The sequence below is a fragment of the Adiantum capillus-veneris genome, chromosome 15 (genome assembly GCF_014529385.1).
Source record: "Adiantum capillus-veneris isolate H3 chromosome 15, ASM1452938v2, whole genome shotgun sequence".
Lineage (NCBI taxonomy): Eukaryota > Viridiplantae > Streptophyta > Polypodiopsida > Polypodiales > Pteridaceae > Adiantum > Adiantum capillus-veneris.
This window is the reverse complement of record NC_140945.1, coordinates 102,750,621-102,771,728: the sequence shown is the minus strand read 5'-3', so window position 1 is coordinate 102,771,728 and position 21,108 is coordinate 102,750,621. Positions and strand designations below refer to the sequence as shown.

At 41.9% G+C, this 21,108-nt stretch overlaps 1 protein-coding gene and 1 long non-coding RNA gene across 7 annotated transcripts in view; both read right to left on the bottom strand.

Annotated features, from left to right (window-relative positions):
- The window catches only part of LOC147441190 (uncharacterized), a 50,972-nt gene extending 50,497 nt beyond the window's left edge, over positions 1-475 (bottom strand). For 2 of the 3 annotated variants that reach the window (XR_015184307.1, XR_015184304.1), the window contains exon 1: positions 1-309. This is a non-coding gene — a long non-coding RNA (uncharacterized LOC147441190). Of the gene's footprint in view, positions 310-346 lie in introns of those variants that run through there. The other variant, XR_015184303.1, reaches the window with a different exon arrangement.
- A 17,496-nt stretch (positions 476-17,971) lies between these two features.
- LOC147441189 (protein DOG1-like 3) lies at positions 17,972-20,757 on the bottom strand. 4 transcript variants are annotated; one of them, XM_086483673.1, is made up of 4 exons: positions 20,155-20,757; positions 19,755-20,077; positions 18,206-19,151; positions 17,972-18,099 (listed from the first exon to the last, which is right to left on the bottom strand). In XM_086483673.1, the coding sequence occupies exons 1-3, from the start codon at positions 20,453-20,455 to the stop codon at positions 18,918-18,920; spliced, it is 858 nt and encodes a 285-aa protein (XP_086339799.1). In that variant the 5' UTR covers positions 20,456-20,757; the 3' UTR covers positions 17,972-18,099; positions 18,206-18,917. The 4 variants fall into 4 exon arrangements, with proteins under 4 accessions (XP_086339799.1, XP_086339798.1, XP_086339797.1 ...); XM_086483672.1 differs by having other exon boundaries at positions 17,973-18,104; XM_086483671.1 differs by having other exon boundaries at positions 17,979-18,104; positions 18,211-19,151.
- Between the last annotated feature and the right edge of the window lie 351 nt (positions 20,758-21,108).

The following is a 21,108-nucleotide window of genomic DNA, read 5'->3' as shown; positions in this document are numbered from 1 at the left end:
CTCTAGGCTCTTGGGTTGGTGTTGGATGAGTAGCTGGGCAGTGGACGCTCTGCCAAACTGCGCTTCCATTCTCAGTCAAGCTTCTGCTCAACACGTAAGGCCGCGACTACGATGTACTAGCTCCTCTGCACCTTCGCAATCTTAATATTAGCGCAGACACGTGTGCGTGAGTGAAGAGAGAGAGAGAGAGAGAGAGAGAGAGAGAGAGAGAAGCATGAGTGACTGAGAGGAGTTGTGACGCAAGAGAGAAAAACGGTCACTCTAGGCTATATCCCACGGGTGAGGAGACACCGATTCTCGCTCGTTACCCGTAACCCAACTCCTGTATTCACGCCGCCCGGCTTACCTTGTACCCACGTCCTTGGAGATTTGATAAGAGCACTCCCCCATACGGCTGCTCGAGGTGCATGTGGAGGGTCCTCTAGGCAGTCCATGGGAGCCCAAAAGGACTTTTGAAGGGCCTTTTCCAGCGATGTCAGACCAGCACTAGAGTTCCGTTGCCTCACCCACTCCCTACACCTCTCACACCCCCTCCAAATTTCAGATTAGTCCAAATTTCCGGTTAGCAGTGTAAATTGGAACTATCATCGCCTACACAAATGGAAACCATACAGCGTGCCTCCCCTGTGGAGAGAGAGAGAGAGAGAGATCGCCACTACTTGCCGAATCTTGAGCGGTCCCCTTTCTTCCACCAGTCCCTGCAATTAGTGCATCCTCTGTTAGGGGTGAATGAGTCGAAACACTCACACTATATTAATCATCCTTTGCCCCAACTTCTATTTGTGCCATCTCTTCTGCTACTTTACAAGGTGGTGTGTGTTCTGTACCTACAAATCAACATAAGCCAAAGGATTTCATTATAGGGTACTTTTGCAATTGAACTTGCAATTTGAAAGCCTTTGTAGCTTTAAAAAACAAGGTGTTTGGAGACGGACGTTGGCATTGCTTTTCACTCCGCGAGAGAGAGAGAGAGAGAGAGAGAGAGAGAGAGAGAGAGAGAGAGAGAGGAAGAAGAAGAAAGACTATCGATTAAAGAGGAGAAAAATAAAACGTACCTTCCAAAATTTGAAGGGTGCTCCGTTGTACTTTTCCGTTATAGCACAAGTACGAAATGAAACCCATGCATTGCTCTATTGCCTTAGCTTTGGAAGTTCTTGTACCACAAAACAAATGAGCAGTATTCTATTAGCTTTAATATCAAGTCCATGCAGTGTTGTTTTGTAGAATTGGAGAGGGGGATCACCAACTATGGAGTCAAGCGGCGCATACGCTAGGGTGGTTGCACCAACACCTCCTTGATCGTCCTTCACAGACACCAAAAGCAACATGCACCCAAGCATCTTCATGCCACACGTGAGGCCGGTTCTATTAAGACCATCTTCGCTATTAGTTCCGAGAGCACACTTATTTGTGTACACACCTTTTTTGGCACCACCAACGAGGCCACTCTCCCCTCAAAACCCTTTCCCTAGGAGTAGGATGGCTTCTATCGCTGTCCCTAGCGACAACAACGCTTTCATTAATTGGCCCCATCATCGACCCTCTCTCAGATAGACACACGGATCAATTGGTGTTTGCACGAAGTCATCACACTAGTCGTGGCTAAGAAAGAAGTTCAAGTACACTAGAGTGGGGGGGACTTTACGCACACACTTGGGATCGTTGGCAAGCGTTTCTTGAAAGCTTGCCAAGGTTTGGGGCCAATACTCTTTGGGGTGGAATTTCGCCACTCCGTGTCGTGTGTCATCTCTCTCTTTCAATTCAGTTGTTATTAAGTGCTAAAAGTTTGTTCACTCTGTTCTTTTCTATTGGCACTTGGGGCTCGTCTTGTGACAGTGGTATCAAAGCATCAGGCGTGTGCTTTTCTGAAAGCATACCAGTCCTACAAAAGAGCAGACCGAGCTACTAGAATTTTATGTGAAGTATCTTTAGGAACGGACCCTGGACTTATTAGCCACTCCCACCCTTCATACATCACACATCAGGCGTGCTCATGTCTTACAGGGCATAAGCCAAAAAGATCACTTGCAAGAGAAGGATCCAAGATTTTTTTTTGAGTCACTGTTCTTCCCAAAAGCAGTGCCATACATACGTTGATGTCTATAGCTACCATGTTCCACACTCCAAGGACTTGGCAAGCTTTCAAGGAAATTTTTGTCCGAAGTTATATGGTTTCTGACATATTCCTTCGGAGTGCAACTTCTGGCAGAGTGGGGTATCCTGAAATGCTTTCCATGGAAACCCTAGCATATTATAACTTGAAATTTCTCGACGCCTCTTCACGAGCTGCTACCTTGGAGGTCCGATGTGATTGCTATGGCTTCGAACTACCATCGCCGCCAGAGGAACACTACCTATCTAAGAGCTGACGAACCATGTTGTGGTCGGCTACAACCTTATGGAAGGAACCTAACCCTAATTTTTGGTGTAGGTTTCATGATGGAAAGTCAGTCAACTTTTCGAGCTCGATTGATGTCAATATTGCTTTTTAAGTTTGAGTTCAGTTTAAGAACTTGTTTGGTGATCCTATTTGAAATTTGTTTGAAATGGATGGTATCTGTTTTGAGCATGTCTTAGTGCCGCTTTGAATTGTTTCACTCTGGTTTTAATATTGGTTTCATTGATTCGTGATTGTACTCCCAGGTGGAGAAGTGAGAAATATTGTTTTGGTATTGTTTGAACCTTTTTAGATTATTTGCAGGGGGAGTGACGAGGTAGTCGTTGAGTAGCTTCATACCACAGACCGTTTGTCTCGAGGGAGTACTCAACGGCGTTGTTTGTTGTGTCTTGTAACGGGCATATGTGAGCATTTGTGTTACATTGTGATGTGCCAACCACTGAATATTCCTAATTGGATAAGATTACATAGGTATGTAATTTAGTGCATCAAGACATCCGTGGAAGATCAACGCGGTCGATCTCAGTGTGATGGCTAATTTTACTACGCTAGAATATCAAGAGTTTCGATCTGCACAAAAGGAGAAGCCAATTCCTTGATCAAAAGAGTCGAAAGGAGAAGCCAACTCCTTAACAAAAAAAAGAGCAAACTAATTGTCCCTCGGAATGACCCTTGGAATGACCCTCGGAAATTTTTGAGCTAACTTGATTTGTTTTGCAGATATGTTGTAATCGCAGACGATTACTTTCTTTCAAGAAGGGGGGATGACACAAACTGCTGACGTGTCAAGTCAGTGAAGAACAGAGCCAACCTTCAGATCACGGTCGAGAGGCCTAAACCCTAAGAAGAACAAGCAATAGCAGAAGAAGAAGTCCTACCAACTTATGGGACGCCATTTGATGGGGCCCAAGTGACATAAAGGAATTAAAATAAAGCAGGACCCACACACACACGCGCGTAGATTGATGACGTGGCAATTGTACGGATAGCCCTAAACTCGTCTTACAGTGCTGACGTGGCAGATTTTTGCAAAACGTGCTGACAGTGCTGCCGTGGCAGTTGTACGTATTTTCGCAAAACACACCAACAGATTTTGGCGCTATTACTTTTTGACCAGTTGCTTTTGAGTTTGAAGCTTTTCATTGTAACTGCTTTTCAGACCAACGGCCTTTAAATATGAGATTAGGGCTCATTCTCTGGCATGCTTCGTGGAGAAGGTGTAGAGTCTGGAGTAACGACTTGTATTGTGTTGATGCAATATAAAAAATACAGAAAGGGGTGCCAAGGTTTGGGGCCAATACTCTCTGGGATGGAATTCCATCACTCCGTGTCGCGTGTCGTCTCTCTCTTTCAATTCAGTTGTTATTGAAGTGCTAAAAGTCTGTTCAGTATGTTATTTTCTATTGGCACGTGGTGCCCATCTTGTGACACCCCCCACCCCCCCAAGTCAGTGTAGTCAAGAATACATGTAGGTTCATGGGGTTGAGTGGGAGATTCAATAAAATTGTATCGAGTGACAACATTGTTGTCCTTATGTAAGCGTTTGTTGACGGTTATAGGAAAAACCGGACAAGTACGTGAGTGTGCAAACCGCATTTCCAATTGAGTATTTTGAATGGCCACAACATCTAAGAGATAACTAGATGAATGGCTAGTTTTTTAGACTGTTTGAAGATTGTAGAACATGTAAGAATACCTCTTCTGCAGTTTCCAGGAAAGCGACTTACCAACATACTCCTTGGATCTATCTTGTGCTTGTCGAACATTTCAACGAGTAACTTTCAGCATATCCGTATGGTATTGGATAAGTCCTTAACTTGCAATAGCCAACCCCATTGTAATTGGTGATCGAGGTTGAAAACCGTATATAAGCATGAAGGAACTAACCGAATCGTAACATGCTTCGCACTATTATAAGCAAACCCAAAAGTAGGGAAACAATCTTTCCAATCAGGTTGCTTCTTACTAATGTATGCTCGTAGCATATCCTTTAGCACCTAGCTAACTCGTTTAGCCTGCTCGTGCAATACTGAGATAGAATTGTGTACCTAACTGTTGTAAAACGACCCTCCAGCAATGACTCTTAAACTTGGGATCACAATCACTCACAATATGGCTAGACAATCCACACCTCCATTGGAGATTCCCAATGGTAGATGGGAGAGTATCTCTATGGATAATACCGCACTTGTTTATAACTAAATCTTTGTAAGTTGTCATCTTCATGAATCTATAAGTCACTGCATATACGCCTTCGCTAAACACTAGGGCCAATAACACCTAGTGTGCATGCATTCGCAAAAACTTATCTGGGCCGGAATGGTCCATGATTGGAGTACTTTGTGCTTGTCAATGCTCATGGCTTAGTTTATGCTCATAGCGTACATAAAAGTTGAGGGAATAGATGTGTAAAAAACATTTCAAAGAAACTATACACTTCCCACCTGAACTATAGCAATTCATAATCGGCTATACAAAACAATTATTAGATAGTCTTGCTAAAATATTTGAATCATAATAGAATGTGAACATAAATCATATTTAGATAAAACAGTAAAATATTTTCATTGACATAAGATGGCCTTGCTATGTGCCTGATAGGTATGCAAAATTGCAACCTCAAAAGTTGAAACAACCATCTATTCATGTACTTCTTACGTTAACAAGTCTTACTAGATATCTGAACATTCTCAGTCACTCAAATTGTTCTCGATATCGCATGCTTGAAGCGGTCTCTTAAAGGGATTTGACCAACATTTAGGGACTTCATTGCAACACATAATTCTAATACAAAGACGCTAGTGTCAATCCCAAAAACACATATTCTCCACCTGCAGAATATGTCCCATATAGAGATGTCAGTAAATGTGACATCCATCAAGTACAAAAAGTAGTAGTGTGTAAAGGAAACTTGGGAGGGACCCTCATAACCTTGCTCAAATAAAAATCCGTGAGTTCCTAGACCATGATGTACACCTTGTGACTGACAACACATGCCCAAAAACAATCCCTACCCTCTAGATTTATACCCGGTTTGAGAAAGGTGACCATGAAGACAGTAGATAATATCCAAAGTGCAACCCGTAAGTAGCAGTAACACGGAAAAGGAAAAATTACTAGAGGAGGTACATGGTACACTAACCTCTAATCATGCGAGTACTTGCTACTCTCTAGCTATGTATGACCATGTGTTGCACCATCTTGAAAAAAAACTCTCGGTTTTATCGTATCCAAGAACCCTTTGACTTGGCTTAGCAACTTGAAATTCTTGGTCAGATTTGCCCATGTTGTAAGTGTGACTGAAAGGTCATACACATGCAAAATGATACTATTTAAACCACTAGGTAGAGGGGGACCATCGTAGGTTGTCGTGCTACCATTAGTGGTCGTAGGTAGATTGGCAAAGTAAACTTTTCAACTACCGCGTGGCAATTGAGAACTTTTCTTGAAAGCACAAGTATAAAGGGTCAAATAAATGACCATTAACACATATTGAGTGATTTTTTCATTCACAAGTTGGGTTGCATCTAAAAAATGTTACTTCTAAAGATACATCCAAGTTCCACACATGAAATAGCAGATCTTCCCAAGTTGAAATTTTATTCACGATTCGATTATTGAAACAAGCATATCTTCCCATTAAAAGAAAAGAAAGATTATCAAAACCCAAAAGAAACTAGTCATACTAGATATTCTTTGGTTTTATTTAAGATATGTCTTGCATAGAGATAAGAAATGTGTTGAACGAGCATAACTTAATGTGTGGTTGCCAATCCATACAGTTGTAATGGAGGCAAGTGACTATCTACCATGAGGCTCTCAAAGAAGATTCATGTTATCATATATATAAGTTTCGTGATAGCGAGGCCATGTATGTTTGTTGCGGAAGAAATCATCATCTCTAACATGGGTAGCATGCTGAGTGCATACACATGAAGCTCAAAGAATGTCCTTGACCAAAAATCTTGCATAGTAGCGGAAGCGTAAAAACTAACTGGGTGGAGTTAAATCCACCAGATTGGCACGCCATGGATGCAACTTGCAAAAAATAGATTGATAAATCCTTGGATTCTTGTGCCAGTTGTCTCAAAATTGAGAAGCAAGTGCTCGCTTAAGAATGAATTTCGGAAGAAATTTTGCAGTCATGGTAATGGAGTTACAAGTACCAACTCTAATTTGGATCGAGCTCGTAGCCGTGGTTTTTGAAGTATCTATGTTGGCTCATAGCCATGGATTTTGATATAGATAGAGCTTATTCTCTGTAACTTATAAGCCCCTTGGCTTGGTTCATACCGATACCCAGTGAATAACCAGTCAAATACACTTGCAAAGTCCTCCCAAGTTAATATGCTCATAGCATATCTCAAACTTTGAAAGGTACTATGTCATAGTCATAAAATAGGAAGCCTTGCTTCAGATAGTGATATCTCAAGAATTACATTGTGTCAAGCTTCTGTGCTCAAAGGTTATCAAACATTCACATGGCATGTATGATAAAACTCTCAAGGGCCAAGCCGTAAGAGCCATACTGTAAGAAGACATACCTTGCTTTTTGTGCTAGCACAAGCCCAAATTTCAAAGGTTTTCAAACCTTTTCATGCTTAACATTACTAAAATTTAATGCCATTAACATCACTAGTTGTGTCAGTCTGTCATGCCTAGGGTAAGACCGTGCAGGCCAAGGGCCAGGACGGACATGCGATAAAGGGGGTCCTATAAAGGGCCTATAAATAGCAAATGGTTTTTTACATGCTATGATGCAATGTTATTTTCTAGTTTGTAAACCATTTAAGGCAAGCATGGCTTGCATTAAGTTGCAACAAGGTTGTAAGTCGATTGGGCCATAGATTTTGTTGGTCCATGTCTCTTTCGATATGTCCTCGTTGTGCTATCAAGCGGAGGAGAAAAAACAAGGGTTCCAGGAGCATGGATCCATATCTATGAATATGCATTGGGTGCATGGTCACTCCTACCAGAGTGCAAGCAAATAAGTACACGAAGTACATTGATATCCATAGCTATGAGCCGATTCTAACGTCGACAATCATGCCATAGGATGCTACGACTTTTGATGCCAAGGGTGGTGGTTACAAAAAATCCGTAAGTACCTTAAATTCAAGTTTCAATTTTGAACTTATTCCATCTTGTAGGATTTTCTACAATGTCAACTGGACAAGAAGATGTTACTTTGGTCAAGCAGAGTTTGGCAGTTAGACGATATGTGATAGCTAAGCTTCACGAGCTATCTCTTCAAATACTGGGTAATCTCATGATTGTCAATAAGCTACACCATTCGGCAAGGTTAATTCTCTATGAAAGATCGACAACGTCGATTTTCTTTTGCTTTGATATTTGTGTCAACAGGAGCACCAGTTAGCTATGAGCACAGGTTGCGTTATGTCCCACATTTTTTATGAGCTTATGCAAAGCAAGATTTCACTTTCGGACATATTACATAGAAGCTTCCAAAGTTTGGAATATGCTATTAGCCTACGAACTTGGGAAAAACTTGGCAACATGTCTTTCTAATTTGAAAAAGATTTCTCTGTTGTGCAAAGCAAAGTGCTTTGACAGACTTAGCATGAAGCAAAGCTTCCATTCCGTACCAAAGTACTATCCATTGATTTAGGATCAAGGATAATGGCACAGAGGTTTGGCAATGAGAAATGTGATGTATCCATGCTAGTAAATCGTGCAAGGCACGTATGGTATCAGCTCACGCTGTTGAGACCGTCATAGGAGCCAAGGGCTTATACCTATAAAGTGGGATTCATCCCACTAAATCCTTGTTTACGCTTCCGCCATAACATCAGCCACTTTGCTCAACAAGAATTGAGGATGGTAGATTGGCTTGTGATCATTGTATGTGTCTACAACAGCGGGCACTTTACATCTTTGGCTCCATGCACAAGGTGTAGCCAATAAAGATGGCTCTATCAATATGTAGCAATTAGGCATGGCATGGCTATCACGCACTAACTCAGCAAAATAGATTTAGATTAAGAGAGCCTTAAAGAAGGGGATCTCTTGTTTCAACACCCAAGAAAGTTTAGTATGGCTACCTTCTTTGAGGTGTTAGACATCTTTCTCTTCTGTTCATAGAGAAAGAAGATAATTTCAAGATCTAGTTGTGAATAAGATTCCAAGTTGAGAAGATTTGTTGCTTAGTTGCAACATTGATTGTATTTCTAGCTAGAAGTGTTATTTTCAGGGTATGATTCAGCTAATATACAATCACTCCATGGGTGTTGAGGATCACGGTTTGATCTCATCACAGTTTTACTTTCAATTAAAGAATCCCGCAATCTACCAAGGGATAGTAGACAAGTTCAACTTCCCAAATTGATTTCAATCACTATTAGACACGGTAGACTATGTTGAGTGCTAGTTTGAGCAGTTTTCATACAGAGTCTAACCAAAGGGTTTTCCATTATATAATTTAATCAAGGGGTTTGGATTGCAAAGGCAACACCCAAGGTTACCAGTGCAACACTACAAGAGGCTCTTCATATTAGCGACGCTCACACAGCGACGCTCAAAAAAAAAATTCCCGGCGTCGCTATGAGCGTTGCAAATTTACAAAGAAATTTGCGACGCTCATAGCGACGCTTATAGCGACGCTCATAGCGACGCCGGCTGGGGTAAAAAAATAACCGAGCGCGCCCAAAAACTCAGATCTCAGATCTGAGTTTTTCAGCGCCCTCAAGCAAGGAGCAGGTAACGCTCTCCCTCACTCACTCTCTCTCTCTCTCTCTCTCTCTCTCTCTCTCTCTCTCTTTTTCTTCTCCACACACACACACACACACACACACACACACACGAGGAGAGGAAGGAGAGCCAGGTATGCTCCTTCCCTCTCCTCATTCTCATGTTCCCTTCCCCTCTTTCTCTCTCCCTCTCTCTCTCTCTCACACACACACAGACACACACACACATAGTGTTTTTGAGAGAGAGAGAGAGAGAGAGAGAGAGTACAAACAAAAACAAAAACGCACACACACATACATAAACAAAGAATGCACACACACATTGAGAGAGAAAAAGAGAGAGAGAGCATGCATAAACAAAAAACGCACGCATTGAGAGAGGAAAAGAGAGAGAGAACATGCATAAACAAAAAACGCACACATTGAGAGAGGAAAAGAGAGAGAAAACATGCATACGATCCAAAAAAATGCACACACATTGAGAGAGAAAGAGAGAGAAACTAATTTAACGTCGTAGGAGACTAATTAAAATTAAAAGACCTAGAGATCTAGCCGACGAGGAGTTGAACTGAAGACCTATTATTCAAGAGGGAAATGGCATAATCAATCTATCATACTTGGCATGGGTGATAGAAAGGTTATACCATTTATCTCTTTTTATTGGCACACACATCCACACACGCGCACACACACAAGAAGAAGAGAGTTATAACGTCGTAGGAAACTATCTTAAAAGACGTTAAAGATTAGGTTATATGTAGACTTACATTAAATTAGATTTAGGTTTATTTTTAACTAGATTTACGTTTATTTAAGCTAGATTTAGATTTACGTTATATTAGATTAGATTTAGGTCTCCATAGACTACGATGCCTGCATGAAGCGGGTGAAGAAAGCCCTCAATGGAATATAGGGTATTGCTGCCTTCACTCATGGTGGGCTCCGTCGATCCAAAAGTACTGGTGAAATGTCTTCAGAAGATAGGGAAGAAGGTGGATCTTCAGGGCGGCAAGAGTCACTACATCCCCGACACAATGACCATCTAGACAACCTCTAGTCATTAGACTTACGTTAAATTATATTTAGCTTTATTTTTAGTTAGATTTACGTTTATTTAGATTTACGCTTATTTACGTTAGATCGAGTCCACGCAAGAATTACTTACGATTTAGGGTTTAGAGTTAGACGAACAGTGAAAAGATCTACTGTGAAAAGATGTTAAGATGAAGTGAAGTGCTACAGCTAGAGAAGAGGCAAAGGGATTTTGTCCACTACATGCAGTATCATGTAGACGTGGGTGTGTAGATTTCTTGTACCCACAAATATAGGTATTGACCAATAAAGACGAGATTATAACCCGGTGGTTCTGATCTCCGTGCACCTCTAGACCGAGGTGTGCGGGGATTGGACATGACTAGAGAATGTGAGGTAAAGAGAGAGAGAGAGAGAGAGAGAGAGAGAGAGAGAGAGAGAGAGAGAGAGAGAGAGAGAGAGAGATAAGACGAAGAATGCCAATAGAATATTAAATTTGTTGTCCAGGTTATAAGTTTTTTATCCTCATTATGAGTAGCGACGAGGATGTGGGACCGTCCAACCGAAACACCTATCTCTCAACGAGGGTCTTATGTCCTTGTAATCAATGCAAGCATGCTGTGCGACGGACAAGACGTGTTCCTTTGCAGCACGTTCGCGAATTTGGCGAGTTCAATCCATCTATTATAGATCGAGTTGTTGCCAATTATAACTCGTCGGACTCTGACACTGGCCAACAAGCAGCAATCTTGCAACCCAATAGACGTGTTCGCAGGCGCTTTGGTCAAGCAGCATATGTGAGGCCACAAGATGTAGCCTCTGACAGCTCGGGGGATGATCATGCAGAGCACATTCCCAACGAGGCAATGTTTGAGCCCGAGATTGATGAAATGATCAAGACGATCATGGATTCAGAAAGGCTTATCTATAATGATATGAAAAGTGAAGCCGATACGTCATTGTATAATGGAGCACGTATGTCTAGATTGAAAGCACTCCTGGTTCTTCTCAACATGCAGGCAAAGTTTGGATGGAGTGACACTAGCGTCACAACGCTTTTCAGGTGATCTATTACAGTTAGTTTACTTTAATAGAACTCTAAATGTATAATGATCTGATAGATTTTTACACGACTGTATCATATTTTTATGTTGTGTAGATTGCTGAAAGAGCACATACTACCAGCTGACAATGTGATGCCAGATTCCCGAGATGAAGCAAGAAAGATTTTGCGAAACTTGGGGATGGATTACAATTCTATCCACGCTTGTCCTAATGACTGCATTCTTTTCAGAGGGGAATACACAGACATGGAGAAGTGTCCGAAATGTGATTCCGAAAGATATCGAGTAGATCTCCACGGGACAAAAATTCCACAAAAGGTCTTGCGACATTTTCCTTTGCTTCCTCGCATCAAGCATTTCTTCGAATGTAAGTCCATGGCCGCCCTAGCATCATGGCATGAGGAGAATAAATCTTCGGATGGTGTGCTGCGGACCTTCGATCTTTGCGGACCCCCACTGGCGTAATGCACTCGCTCCGAACGTGTTTTACTAAAGAAGGAAAGCTTACCGGTTTGAAGTCACACGATTGGCATAAAATGTGTCAGGTACGTTCATAGTGGACTTTAATATCATTGCATAAAATGTGGACTTTAATATCATTGCTGCACATACTTTACAGTTTATTTTACCGGTTGCCATTGAGGGATGTTTGTCTCTCGACATCCGTAACACAATCTACAAACTTGCAAAGCTGGTGCAATGGATCTCACAAAAGGAGATCAACGTAGACTCCATACCATTTGCCAAACTAAATGCTGCGGAGCTTGTGTGCATGTTTGAGAAACATTTTCCTACTACAATGCTAACCATTCAGGTGCATCTTCTTGTTCACATAGTTGATGAGGTGGAAATAGCTGGCACAGTTCATTCCAGATGGATGTTCTTCTTAGAGCGTTTCATGAAAACGCTTAAGGGATATGTGCGTCAAAAGGCACGTCCGGAGGGTAGCATGGCAGAAGGTTGGTTGGTATCAGAGTCCCTAGTGTACATTGGAGAGTGGCTAGACGGATTTGATAAATCCCGGGACACGCTATGGCGAACCATAGATGATGAGCGCATATCTGGGATTGTCATGTGCAATCTCGGTGTTGAGAAGAAGATGACGGAAGATCTAGAGGCTAAAATCAACCGATTTTGCATGCTTCACAATCCAGTGATGCAAAAGTGGATTTCACAATATGAGTATGCAAAGCAAGAGCGACAAAGGGCACGAATCGAGTGGAGACGGGGAAGACGACCACCGATGCACTATCCAGCGGTTCTGGAGAGCCTACCAACCTTCATGAGCTTAAGATGGTTGCACAACCAATTGAAAAGCGCACAACAATGCGGTGACGAAGTGACTGAAGAAGAGTGGGAGTACTCTCGGGGTTGCGCGACCAAGGTAAGTTTGCAATGTACGACTAGCAAGTGACTTTATTTATAAACGTTTGAGCGGCCACTCATAATCTTTGTTCGTTGTAGTATAAGTCATACACAGCAGCATGGTGTAAAGGTCGACATTTTAGGGTGGAACGAATCGACAAAAAGCGTTTTACTCAAGATTGTGGAATCATGGCAAAATTTGAACAGTCTAGTCGACGACGTTCCTCTGATGCAGATCCTGTGGTGGCGGAACTCACTTACTTCGGCACACTGCAAGAGATTTTGAGGATCGATTACAGAGGATTTTTTGTCGACTTGTTCGACGTGCAATGGTTCAAGATAATCATGGAGGGTCGCAACGCTACTGTGCGTAGAGGAGAGTCTGGTTTTCTTGAGGTGGATTCTACTAAGAAATGGACTGACCTAAGAGACACTTTCGTACTACCCGAGCATTGTGAACAAGTAAGTATGTAAATAGTTAACATCCCCCTTTTACAAGTTATGTGCTTGAAAGCTCTCATGTAAGTTATGTGGCTCTGGCAGGTAGTATTTCATCCTACAAAGTCTACATCAAACTGGTGGCCGGTACGTCATCGAGGTAGCCCCTCGTAGTGCAAGGACGTATGAAGGCTACCATGTGCCAATCACAACGACATCAATGGAGGAGATCAGAGAAGATGCTCAATCAGAAGCCGCTGCGGTGGTGCCAGACGAGCATCAAGATGCTACTACTCTATATGGGGTGCATGTAGAGGAGCTACAAAATGAAACAGAGGATATGTGTTTAAACGGAGAGCTCTATATAGATATAGGAAGTTATGCTGAGTTATGCGAGGATGAGAGAGAGATCTCTTAAAGCCACAAATATTGTATTTGAACAATTTTGCTCCGTGTTGTAAAAGCTCTGGCTCTCTAAGTACCTTCCATGGTGTATAACGCTCTTTTCTACTCGCGCTCACATCTTTTGATTGAAAATTCTGAGTTTTCGACTTGCCTCTTCTATCACTCGATTCATTGCGTCATTGTATTTATATGCGTCATTACGTCATTGTATTTAATGGTCTTTGCGTCATTGTCTACTCTATTCATTCAATATTAAGTTTAAATATTCGTGTGTTTAATGCAGGTATGGATGATGAGGAGTTTCTTTCTTCTTTGTCACCGCAGCAGAGACAGTGGTACGTGGAGCGTCATCGCTCTGGCGCATCATCGCGCGTTCCTACACCATCCGCATCTCCCTCTCTTTCGGAGCATTCGGCGCGCTCCGAAGCTTCGGCGTCGACGACTTCACACTCGTCTAGACACCGGCGCTCTAGTGGTGGCGGTGGCGGTTGTTGTGGGGATTCCGCCACCGATGCCTCCACACCGCCTCGTGTTCGACGAGGCTCTTTACCCTCCCCTTCTTTGCCCGCCCCCACACCAGCCACAGCATCGCCATCTACGCCAGGTTTTGCACGGCTGACGGTTCCTAGAAGCTACACACCTCTACCTACTCCGCCAGGAGCCACCCCACTCGACACTCCTCGCTTCGGGGCCCAGACGCCGGTGGAGACACCTGACGTCCGTACCCCCATCGACATGCCGCTAGAGACCCCTGCCGGGACACCCAGGTTCACGCGTCACCGGCCAGAGGGCTTGCCTTACTCCGTCGACATCAGCGGCGGCATCATCATGGATGATGACGGCAAGAAGGTGATCTCGCGCATGCGTGGTCTTTGCTCTCAGCTGTTTAGACACTATATACTAAACAAATGGAGTGAAGTACCAAGTGATTTAAAAAACAGAGTCATCAGCATACTTCATGATGAGTTTTCCGTTCCAACACGGGATCAGCGCTTCAATGAAGACCTGATGAAGATTCGAATGCGCGAATACTGCAAACACAAGCGTTCCGAAGTGCAAAAAGCAATCAAGAATGGGTGGAATAGGCCAGATTGGCTGGCCAAAGAATATTGGAAGAATGCGAAGAAAGCAACGCGCGAGAATCCCGACAAGTGGAAGCAACAAAAGGATGCAGCCAGAGCGCGAGTAGAGGCAGGGAGCTCGCACCACTTGGGGAGCGGTGGATGGGCATCATTTGAGGCCGATTTTGTAAGTCTTTTCACATTGCTCTTTATGCATGTTCGATAGTTTAGGGTTTATGAGTTTTTTAGTTCTAACATAATGAAATCTTTGTATGTTTTGACAGTGGTCGATGACAGGACGTGATCCCACACCGTACGAGCGCGAGTACGCAGGCAGGAAGGGCTTAAACGCCCTGATGGACATTCTCAGTTCTCGCGGCGGCATGGTTAGTATTAGGGTTTACTCTTTTTTATTTTTTGTATTGTTTTATAAATGTCGTTATATGTTTATACTTACTGAAAGCTGTCTTATTGTCTTTTTTTGCAGAATCCGACAGATACGCCGCTTGGACGCGATGAGACGTCTGACTAAACGACGTCAATTTAGCCGTAGCTAGATAGCATTAGTTTAGGGTTTCTCATAGCTTATGTATCATGAGACGGATTTTATACGTCTTTTTGAACCATGTATATTATTACATTTGTCACCGCAGTTCCTTTTGCCAATCAATTCTTTATGCCTATGATGTTGTACAATTGTCATTATTACATTTGCCAATCAATTCATTTTGCCTATGATGTGTACAATTGTCAATTTTGCAAACAATGCGTCTTGTGGGTGACTATTTTGGGTCTATTATCTACCTTTGCACTTTTTTTAAAAAGTGAATCAAGTACAATATGGTTGATGGGTGGCAGGGCATTCAATGCCCTGCCACCAAAAAAATATTCTCTCGGGCGTCGCTATAAGCGTCGCTATTTATGGCTCTGTAGCGTTGCTATAGTCTGCAGTGTAAACGTCGCTATAGGCGTTGCTATAGGCGTCGCTATATGTGTCGCTATATATAGCGACGCCTATAGCGACGCATATAGCGACGCCTATAGCGACGCTCTCGTAGCGACGCTCGTAGCGACGGTTTTAGCGACGCCGGGGGTTATAAAAACCCAATGTATTTCCGTCGCTAACAGCGTCACAAGAGCACACAACCTCTTGTAGTGCAATACTACTTGATTTTCACTAATCTTTCAATTAGTGTTACTTAACTTTTCAGGTAGGAGATTTGTTCATGTGCATTTGACTATGTATAAGTGAATATTATGTTCAATCTCTAGGTGCGCATTGATTTGGTTTTATTTCATTTTTGTATAGGCTTTGATTGACATTAATAAGCAAGATGTATAAGCTAAAATTCTTTCATCCATTTGCTCTTCACAGACATGACAAGACCATGTACGAGCAAAGAACTTTGGGCCCTAGTGTCCCAAAACATTTCTACACTATGCAATTATGGACCTACGTGGTAGGGTTTCATTTGACACATGTTTTCACAAGAGGAGAAACATGATCTAGGAGCTCACGGAATTCACTTTAGCCAGTGTGAAGAAAAATTTATGAAGGTTCCTCTCACTCATGTCGTTGAGTGTTTACAATTATCTCCACACACAAGTACATCTTGTACTTAAAGGATGCCATTTTTCGGACATTCTTATATGAGATATACTCCACATGTAGAGAATATGAGTCTCTGGGACTAACATTGGAACCCGTCCTTTCAATTATGTGTCACAATAGAGTGTTTAGGTGATGTTCAGCTCCATTATTTTAGACCATTTTGAGCATGCATGTGTGAATCAGGAACAATTTCAATGGCCAAAAATTGCCGAGACCTGGGTGTGATTCATTTCACATTCTACTATAGTCCAAATATGTTAGCACGACTTTCACATGGAAGGTAATTAGTTCCCCCCTATGAGTTGTGAGCATAACGTTAGCCATAAGCACTGGCAAGTATGGGCATAGATATGCAGGTTTGGATCTGTTTTTGCTAAATGCATGCACACTAGGCATTATGGGCCCTAGTGTTTAGCAGAAACTGATTGGGAACGACATGCACATTCATAACATTAATAGCTTTTAACGCATTTCGCACTCTATGTACAGTATCTCTATGAGATTAATTGTGGATCTACAAATCACCAATAGAGATCATGGTTCGGTTTGAGTGCTTGTAGATCTCTATAGTTAACCAAGATGGTTGTTCGTAACATTGTTGATTACTCAACAATGCTGCAAGGAATTAATATGATCCATGTGAACCAGTCATTCTGGAGGACTATTTATAAACGGTGCCGCAGTACTGTCAGTTAACCTGAGAAGATAGGCAGATTACAAGTGTTAATCTTGTGTTAAATGATATGCTAAGCACGTACGCTAGCACCAAGAAATCCAATTGGAAAGGATCTCTCTCTAGTTGGAGTTTGCTTATCATAAGGCAAAGCATGTTTGCGACTAAGTTTAGTCTCTTCATGTTTAGGACTGGTTCTCATCCTCGAAAACCAGTATGGGAAGTTTGCATCACACTTGATCAAGAGAAGCACATACTTGGTTGGCTACACCAAACGATATCCCCATCAGGAGTGACAGAGTTACTATCATTGCCTCAACTTGGGCAACTTCCACCTAATGGGCCTTCTTTACTGGAAGAATTCCTTCATACTCATCATTGTTCCAGTGCCAAGGATTTTTGCAGATTTGCATAGGAATCCCGAATTGTTGCGATGCAGCCATGCACCACTATGGATCACAACACATGTTCATTAAAAGTATATAAAAAATACTTCACAAGCGTCTAGCAACTCATTGAACATACACGTACATAAAATCCCCCTTTAGCCTAAAATCATGACGTCCAATTGTAGGGTACCTACATTTATGAATTGCAATATATGCATAAAAAGATACTTTCAAGATATGTACAATACCTCAATAGGAATTATTATTATATTATAAACTTTGTCTTCGTTTTTTGGCTCAAGACTCATGTATGTAGAGAATCTCATTGAATGAACTTAGGTCAAGAGACAAGTTGTACACATGCATGTACATCACTTGTCTATGTAAATGGACAACCATTAGCCTTGCAATTACTAATCTTAATGTGGAAACTTTCACTATTAGTTTTACATGGTTTGTACATGTAGCTTGGTATAGGCTTCGTATTTATCCAACTTGATTCATGTTTGAACCAAGAGCTATGAGTGTTGTCACAAACTTGCCAAAGATAGTGGCCCGCTTTTTCTCTCTGTTGTCAATTTGTTCTTGTATCCCAACTATCATTCAAGTGTCCCATTAAACTTGTGGCCCGAGACCAAGGTTTTTTGAGCTTTTATGGCCTTTGAGCTCTACAAACTTTTTATTGGTATAAGAAAGTAGAAATGTATTTAAAGACAAATACAAAGTGACAATGTTTAGATTGAACGCTTACCTTGTTTTTACTTGTATAAGAATGTAGATATATATTCAGAGACAAATACAAAGTGATAGTGTCTAGATTGAACTCTTACCTTGTTTTTGTCATATTTAGAGCCATCACCATTGTCTTGGTTGCCCTCCTAGCTTTTGCTTTTCTTCAAGATTTGTTGCATTGTAAGATTCAAGGCTCTCTTGTATCTTCTCACGGAACTACTTCCTTCTCTTTGTCAATGCAAGAAAAACCCAATTACATGTGGACTCATTTAAAGAGGAAAAATAATCATACGATTAACAAGTTAAAATTAAGGCATCAAAAGACATACCTCACCTTATTTCTTGACAATGTTTGGCTCATTGGTCATTCTACATCCTCTTGGAATGTACCTCACAAGGTAGCAATTGCCAATAGGTCTCCTCCTTTCAATAGATGGTGTAGGTATTTCACCCAAGCCACATGCATTCGCTCCAATGACATGAGCCTAAGCATGTACTTTCTTTTATTACAAGGGACTAGTACCGATTGCCAATCATTGTGATTCGATCAACAATTCCTGTTTTGGAGAACTAACAGCATAGATTTCACAATAAAAATTGTAATACTAATTACAACACTGAGGGAAAATTTTCCAAAGAGCTAAAAGGGGATGTTCATCATGTGAGCATTCTCTATTTGCTTGATGCTTTTATCATCATAGTGCCCTCATAATGCTCTTTCAAAGATAAATATATGTAGTAAACCTCTAGGCACTATTTTGTAGTATGTGACTACAAATAAATACTATTTATAGGCATGGGCTCAAGTGGGTGTAAGCTATAAACTCTTCAATTGAGATTTTTTTATTGAGCACTACACAAAATGTACATCCAATGCCCAAACACAATGAAATATGAGAGAGAGAGAGAGAGAGAGAGAGAGAGAGAGAGAGAGAGATTTTTGGACTGGGTAAAGAGTGTTGGTTTGATAAAAAAAGTCATGTTCCGATCGAAGAATGATAAAAGTAAATGAACGGTGAGTTGTTAGTCGAGGTCTATAACTCAATTAAGGGACTTGAGGGCATTGATAAGCTCAAAAGCAGAAACACAGCACAAGGCAGAGTTGACGGGGTCGAGCACGTCAACAAGTCTCTCGAGAGTGTCCATCCGGAGCTGGTTGGCCTCTGCAAGCAAGTGAGTGAGCTGAGAGACCTTGACCTCCACGAGCTCGGACCCTCTTCCTACATTCATGTCCCTTGTAAAGGCCTCCAGCATCGCGTGGTCCAGCAACAGCATCTTCACCAAGTAGAAGAAAAGCATTTAATGTTGCTTGATTAGAATTCTACACAAAAATTTACTGAAGAGTCAGTAGTTACATGCAAATATCTAGCCAAAAATCCTAATTAAAGCATTGATATATACTTTATCCTTTATATACTTTAGTTTAGCCAAAACAATCAATCCCAATTTATGTACCATATATATTACCTTCCCTACCTCCTTTTTTTATCCATGCAAACAATTCGCCCTAGCATATGATCTGTTGGCGATCAACCATGCATATCCTATTGATTTCTCCCATAATTAAGCTGAAATGAATGTTGGGTAGCTACCTAAATTTAACTTCACATGACTCAAAGCTCTTTTAGACAGTATTTATGAGCCCAAAAGCATTATCTCTACATACTGACAACCAGAAAAGCCATATTCTCTTCTGGAAAATAACATTCAATTTTGAAGGAATATAGCCCAATGGTATGCAGTAGATGATAGTTATATATGTCAATCACCGTCAACATGTGCGCGAGCACGTCGATCAGCAAACAAGAGCTTGGCAACTCTCGTTTTATTACTGAGAAGGTTGTTTTGACAGTTTTAAAAAGCAAGCATCATGTGCACCTGAAACGAAGCAAGCTCATGAGAGAGGTAAAGTTCAATGTCGAGAGTCTTTCGCCGAAGCGACTCGACGGCAACAAGCTCGCAGTCGCTTATGCAGTTAGGCAAAGTATGTGAAGATGATAGTCTGTTGTCAAGCAAAGCTGCATTGATGCTGAGGAGGAGCTCCTGCTGGTTGAGGCAAGCGCCCAATAAAGGCGTGTGATCAAAAAGAGTCCTTTGGCTTTCATGAAGCCCAAGAGTTGAGTAGATGAGAGTGATAGCTGATGTGGGTCTCCATCCCCCAAGCCATAGGAAAGCTACCTCTAGAGGGGAATGTTGATGACCTGTATATACAGACATCTGCACACACATGAGCATCTCTCCCTCTCCCTCTCGCTCTCTCTCCCTCTCTCTCTCTCACCGGCCATGCTGGAGAGTGCAGAGTCGTTGGAATTGAGGTGCAGCGACTCCTTGTACAAGTCCAGGCACCGCCGAAGAAGCTCTGTGATGTGGGCTTTGCTGGCCGCTGCTGCAGATGTTTTGTCGTGGCCGCCATCGCCAGCTGAATGAGCAGTAGAAGCTGTTGAAGCACAAGAAGCTGAAGCTGCTGAAGAGTAAAGATGATCGTGATGGGCAGCAAGGGCAGTACGCAGGCTCTCTGTGTGCGCTTTCCACTCGATCCAGGTCTCACTGAGCTCCCATCGATGGGGAGCTGCTGCCATTCTCGCAAATTGATGGATACAAAGAGAGTGCAGGTAGGCTATCGGTGTGTAGAGAGATATCAGATAGGGAAGGGAACCGTATAGCTTCAAAGCTTTGAGATTATATAGATCTGGTGCTCTTTCCAAATTTCAATAGTGAGTGCAGGTCCACAGGACTTAAGAGCAAGAGGTAGGCCAGGTGGAGACTCTCAAGGTCTCTCTCTGCTGTTGCGAGTCTGGAGATTAGCAGGTCGCGACTGAAAACGTGAGTCGCCGTCATCAGTGCCGTTAGGCAAGTTCTCACAATTTTCAACCCAGACTTTGGGAAAAACCATTTTCCCAAACATACAAAATTCCTTTTCTTATAAATGCCAAGAGGAAAATCTTAAAAATAGGTTTATTCTTTTAGGTTTTACACTATTTTCCTCTATTTTGGGGCAGAATTTCCTTTTTACAGTTGGCCTCATCTGTAATTTTTGAAATGGAAACGGCATGATATTAAGCCGAAACATACTTTTCCAGAATAATGCTTTAACCTCCCTTTTCTTCTAAAAGCTGTCTCAACAACTCTTATAATACCCACCCTTCGAACAGTTGCACCCAATGTTGGGGAAAACCCATTTTCCCAAACATACAAAATTCCTTTTCTTTATAAATGCTAAGACGAAAATTTT

What these genes read in the sequence shown, in the direction of transcription:
- LOC147441189 (XM_086483673.1), bottom strand. Translation starts at nt 20,455, where the DNA reads ATGGCAGCAGCTCCCCATCGATGGGAGCTCAGTGAGACCTGGATCGAG. An exon ending in TGCACTCTCCAGCATGGCCG is followed by an intron (nt 20,078 to 20,154) that starts GTGAGAGAGAGA and finishes CTGTATATACAG; the next exon opens with GTCATCAACATTCCCCTCTA. An exon ending in ATGAGCTTGCTTCGTTTCAG is followed by an intron (nt 19,152 to 19,754) that starts GTGCACATGATG and finishes TACTTGGTGAAG; the next exon opens with ATGCTGTTGCTGGACCACGC.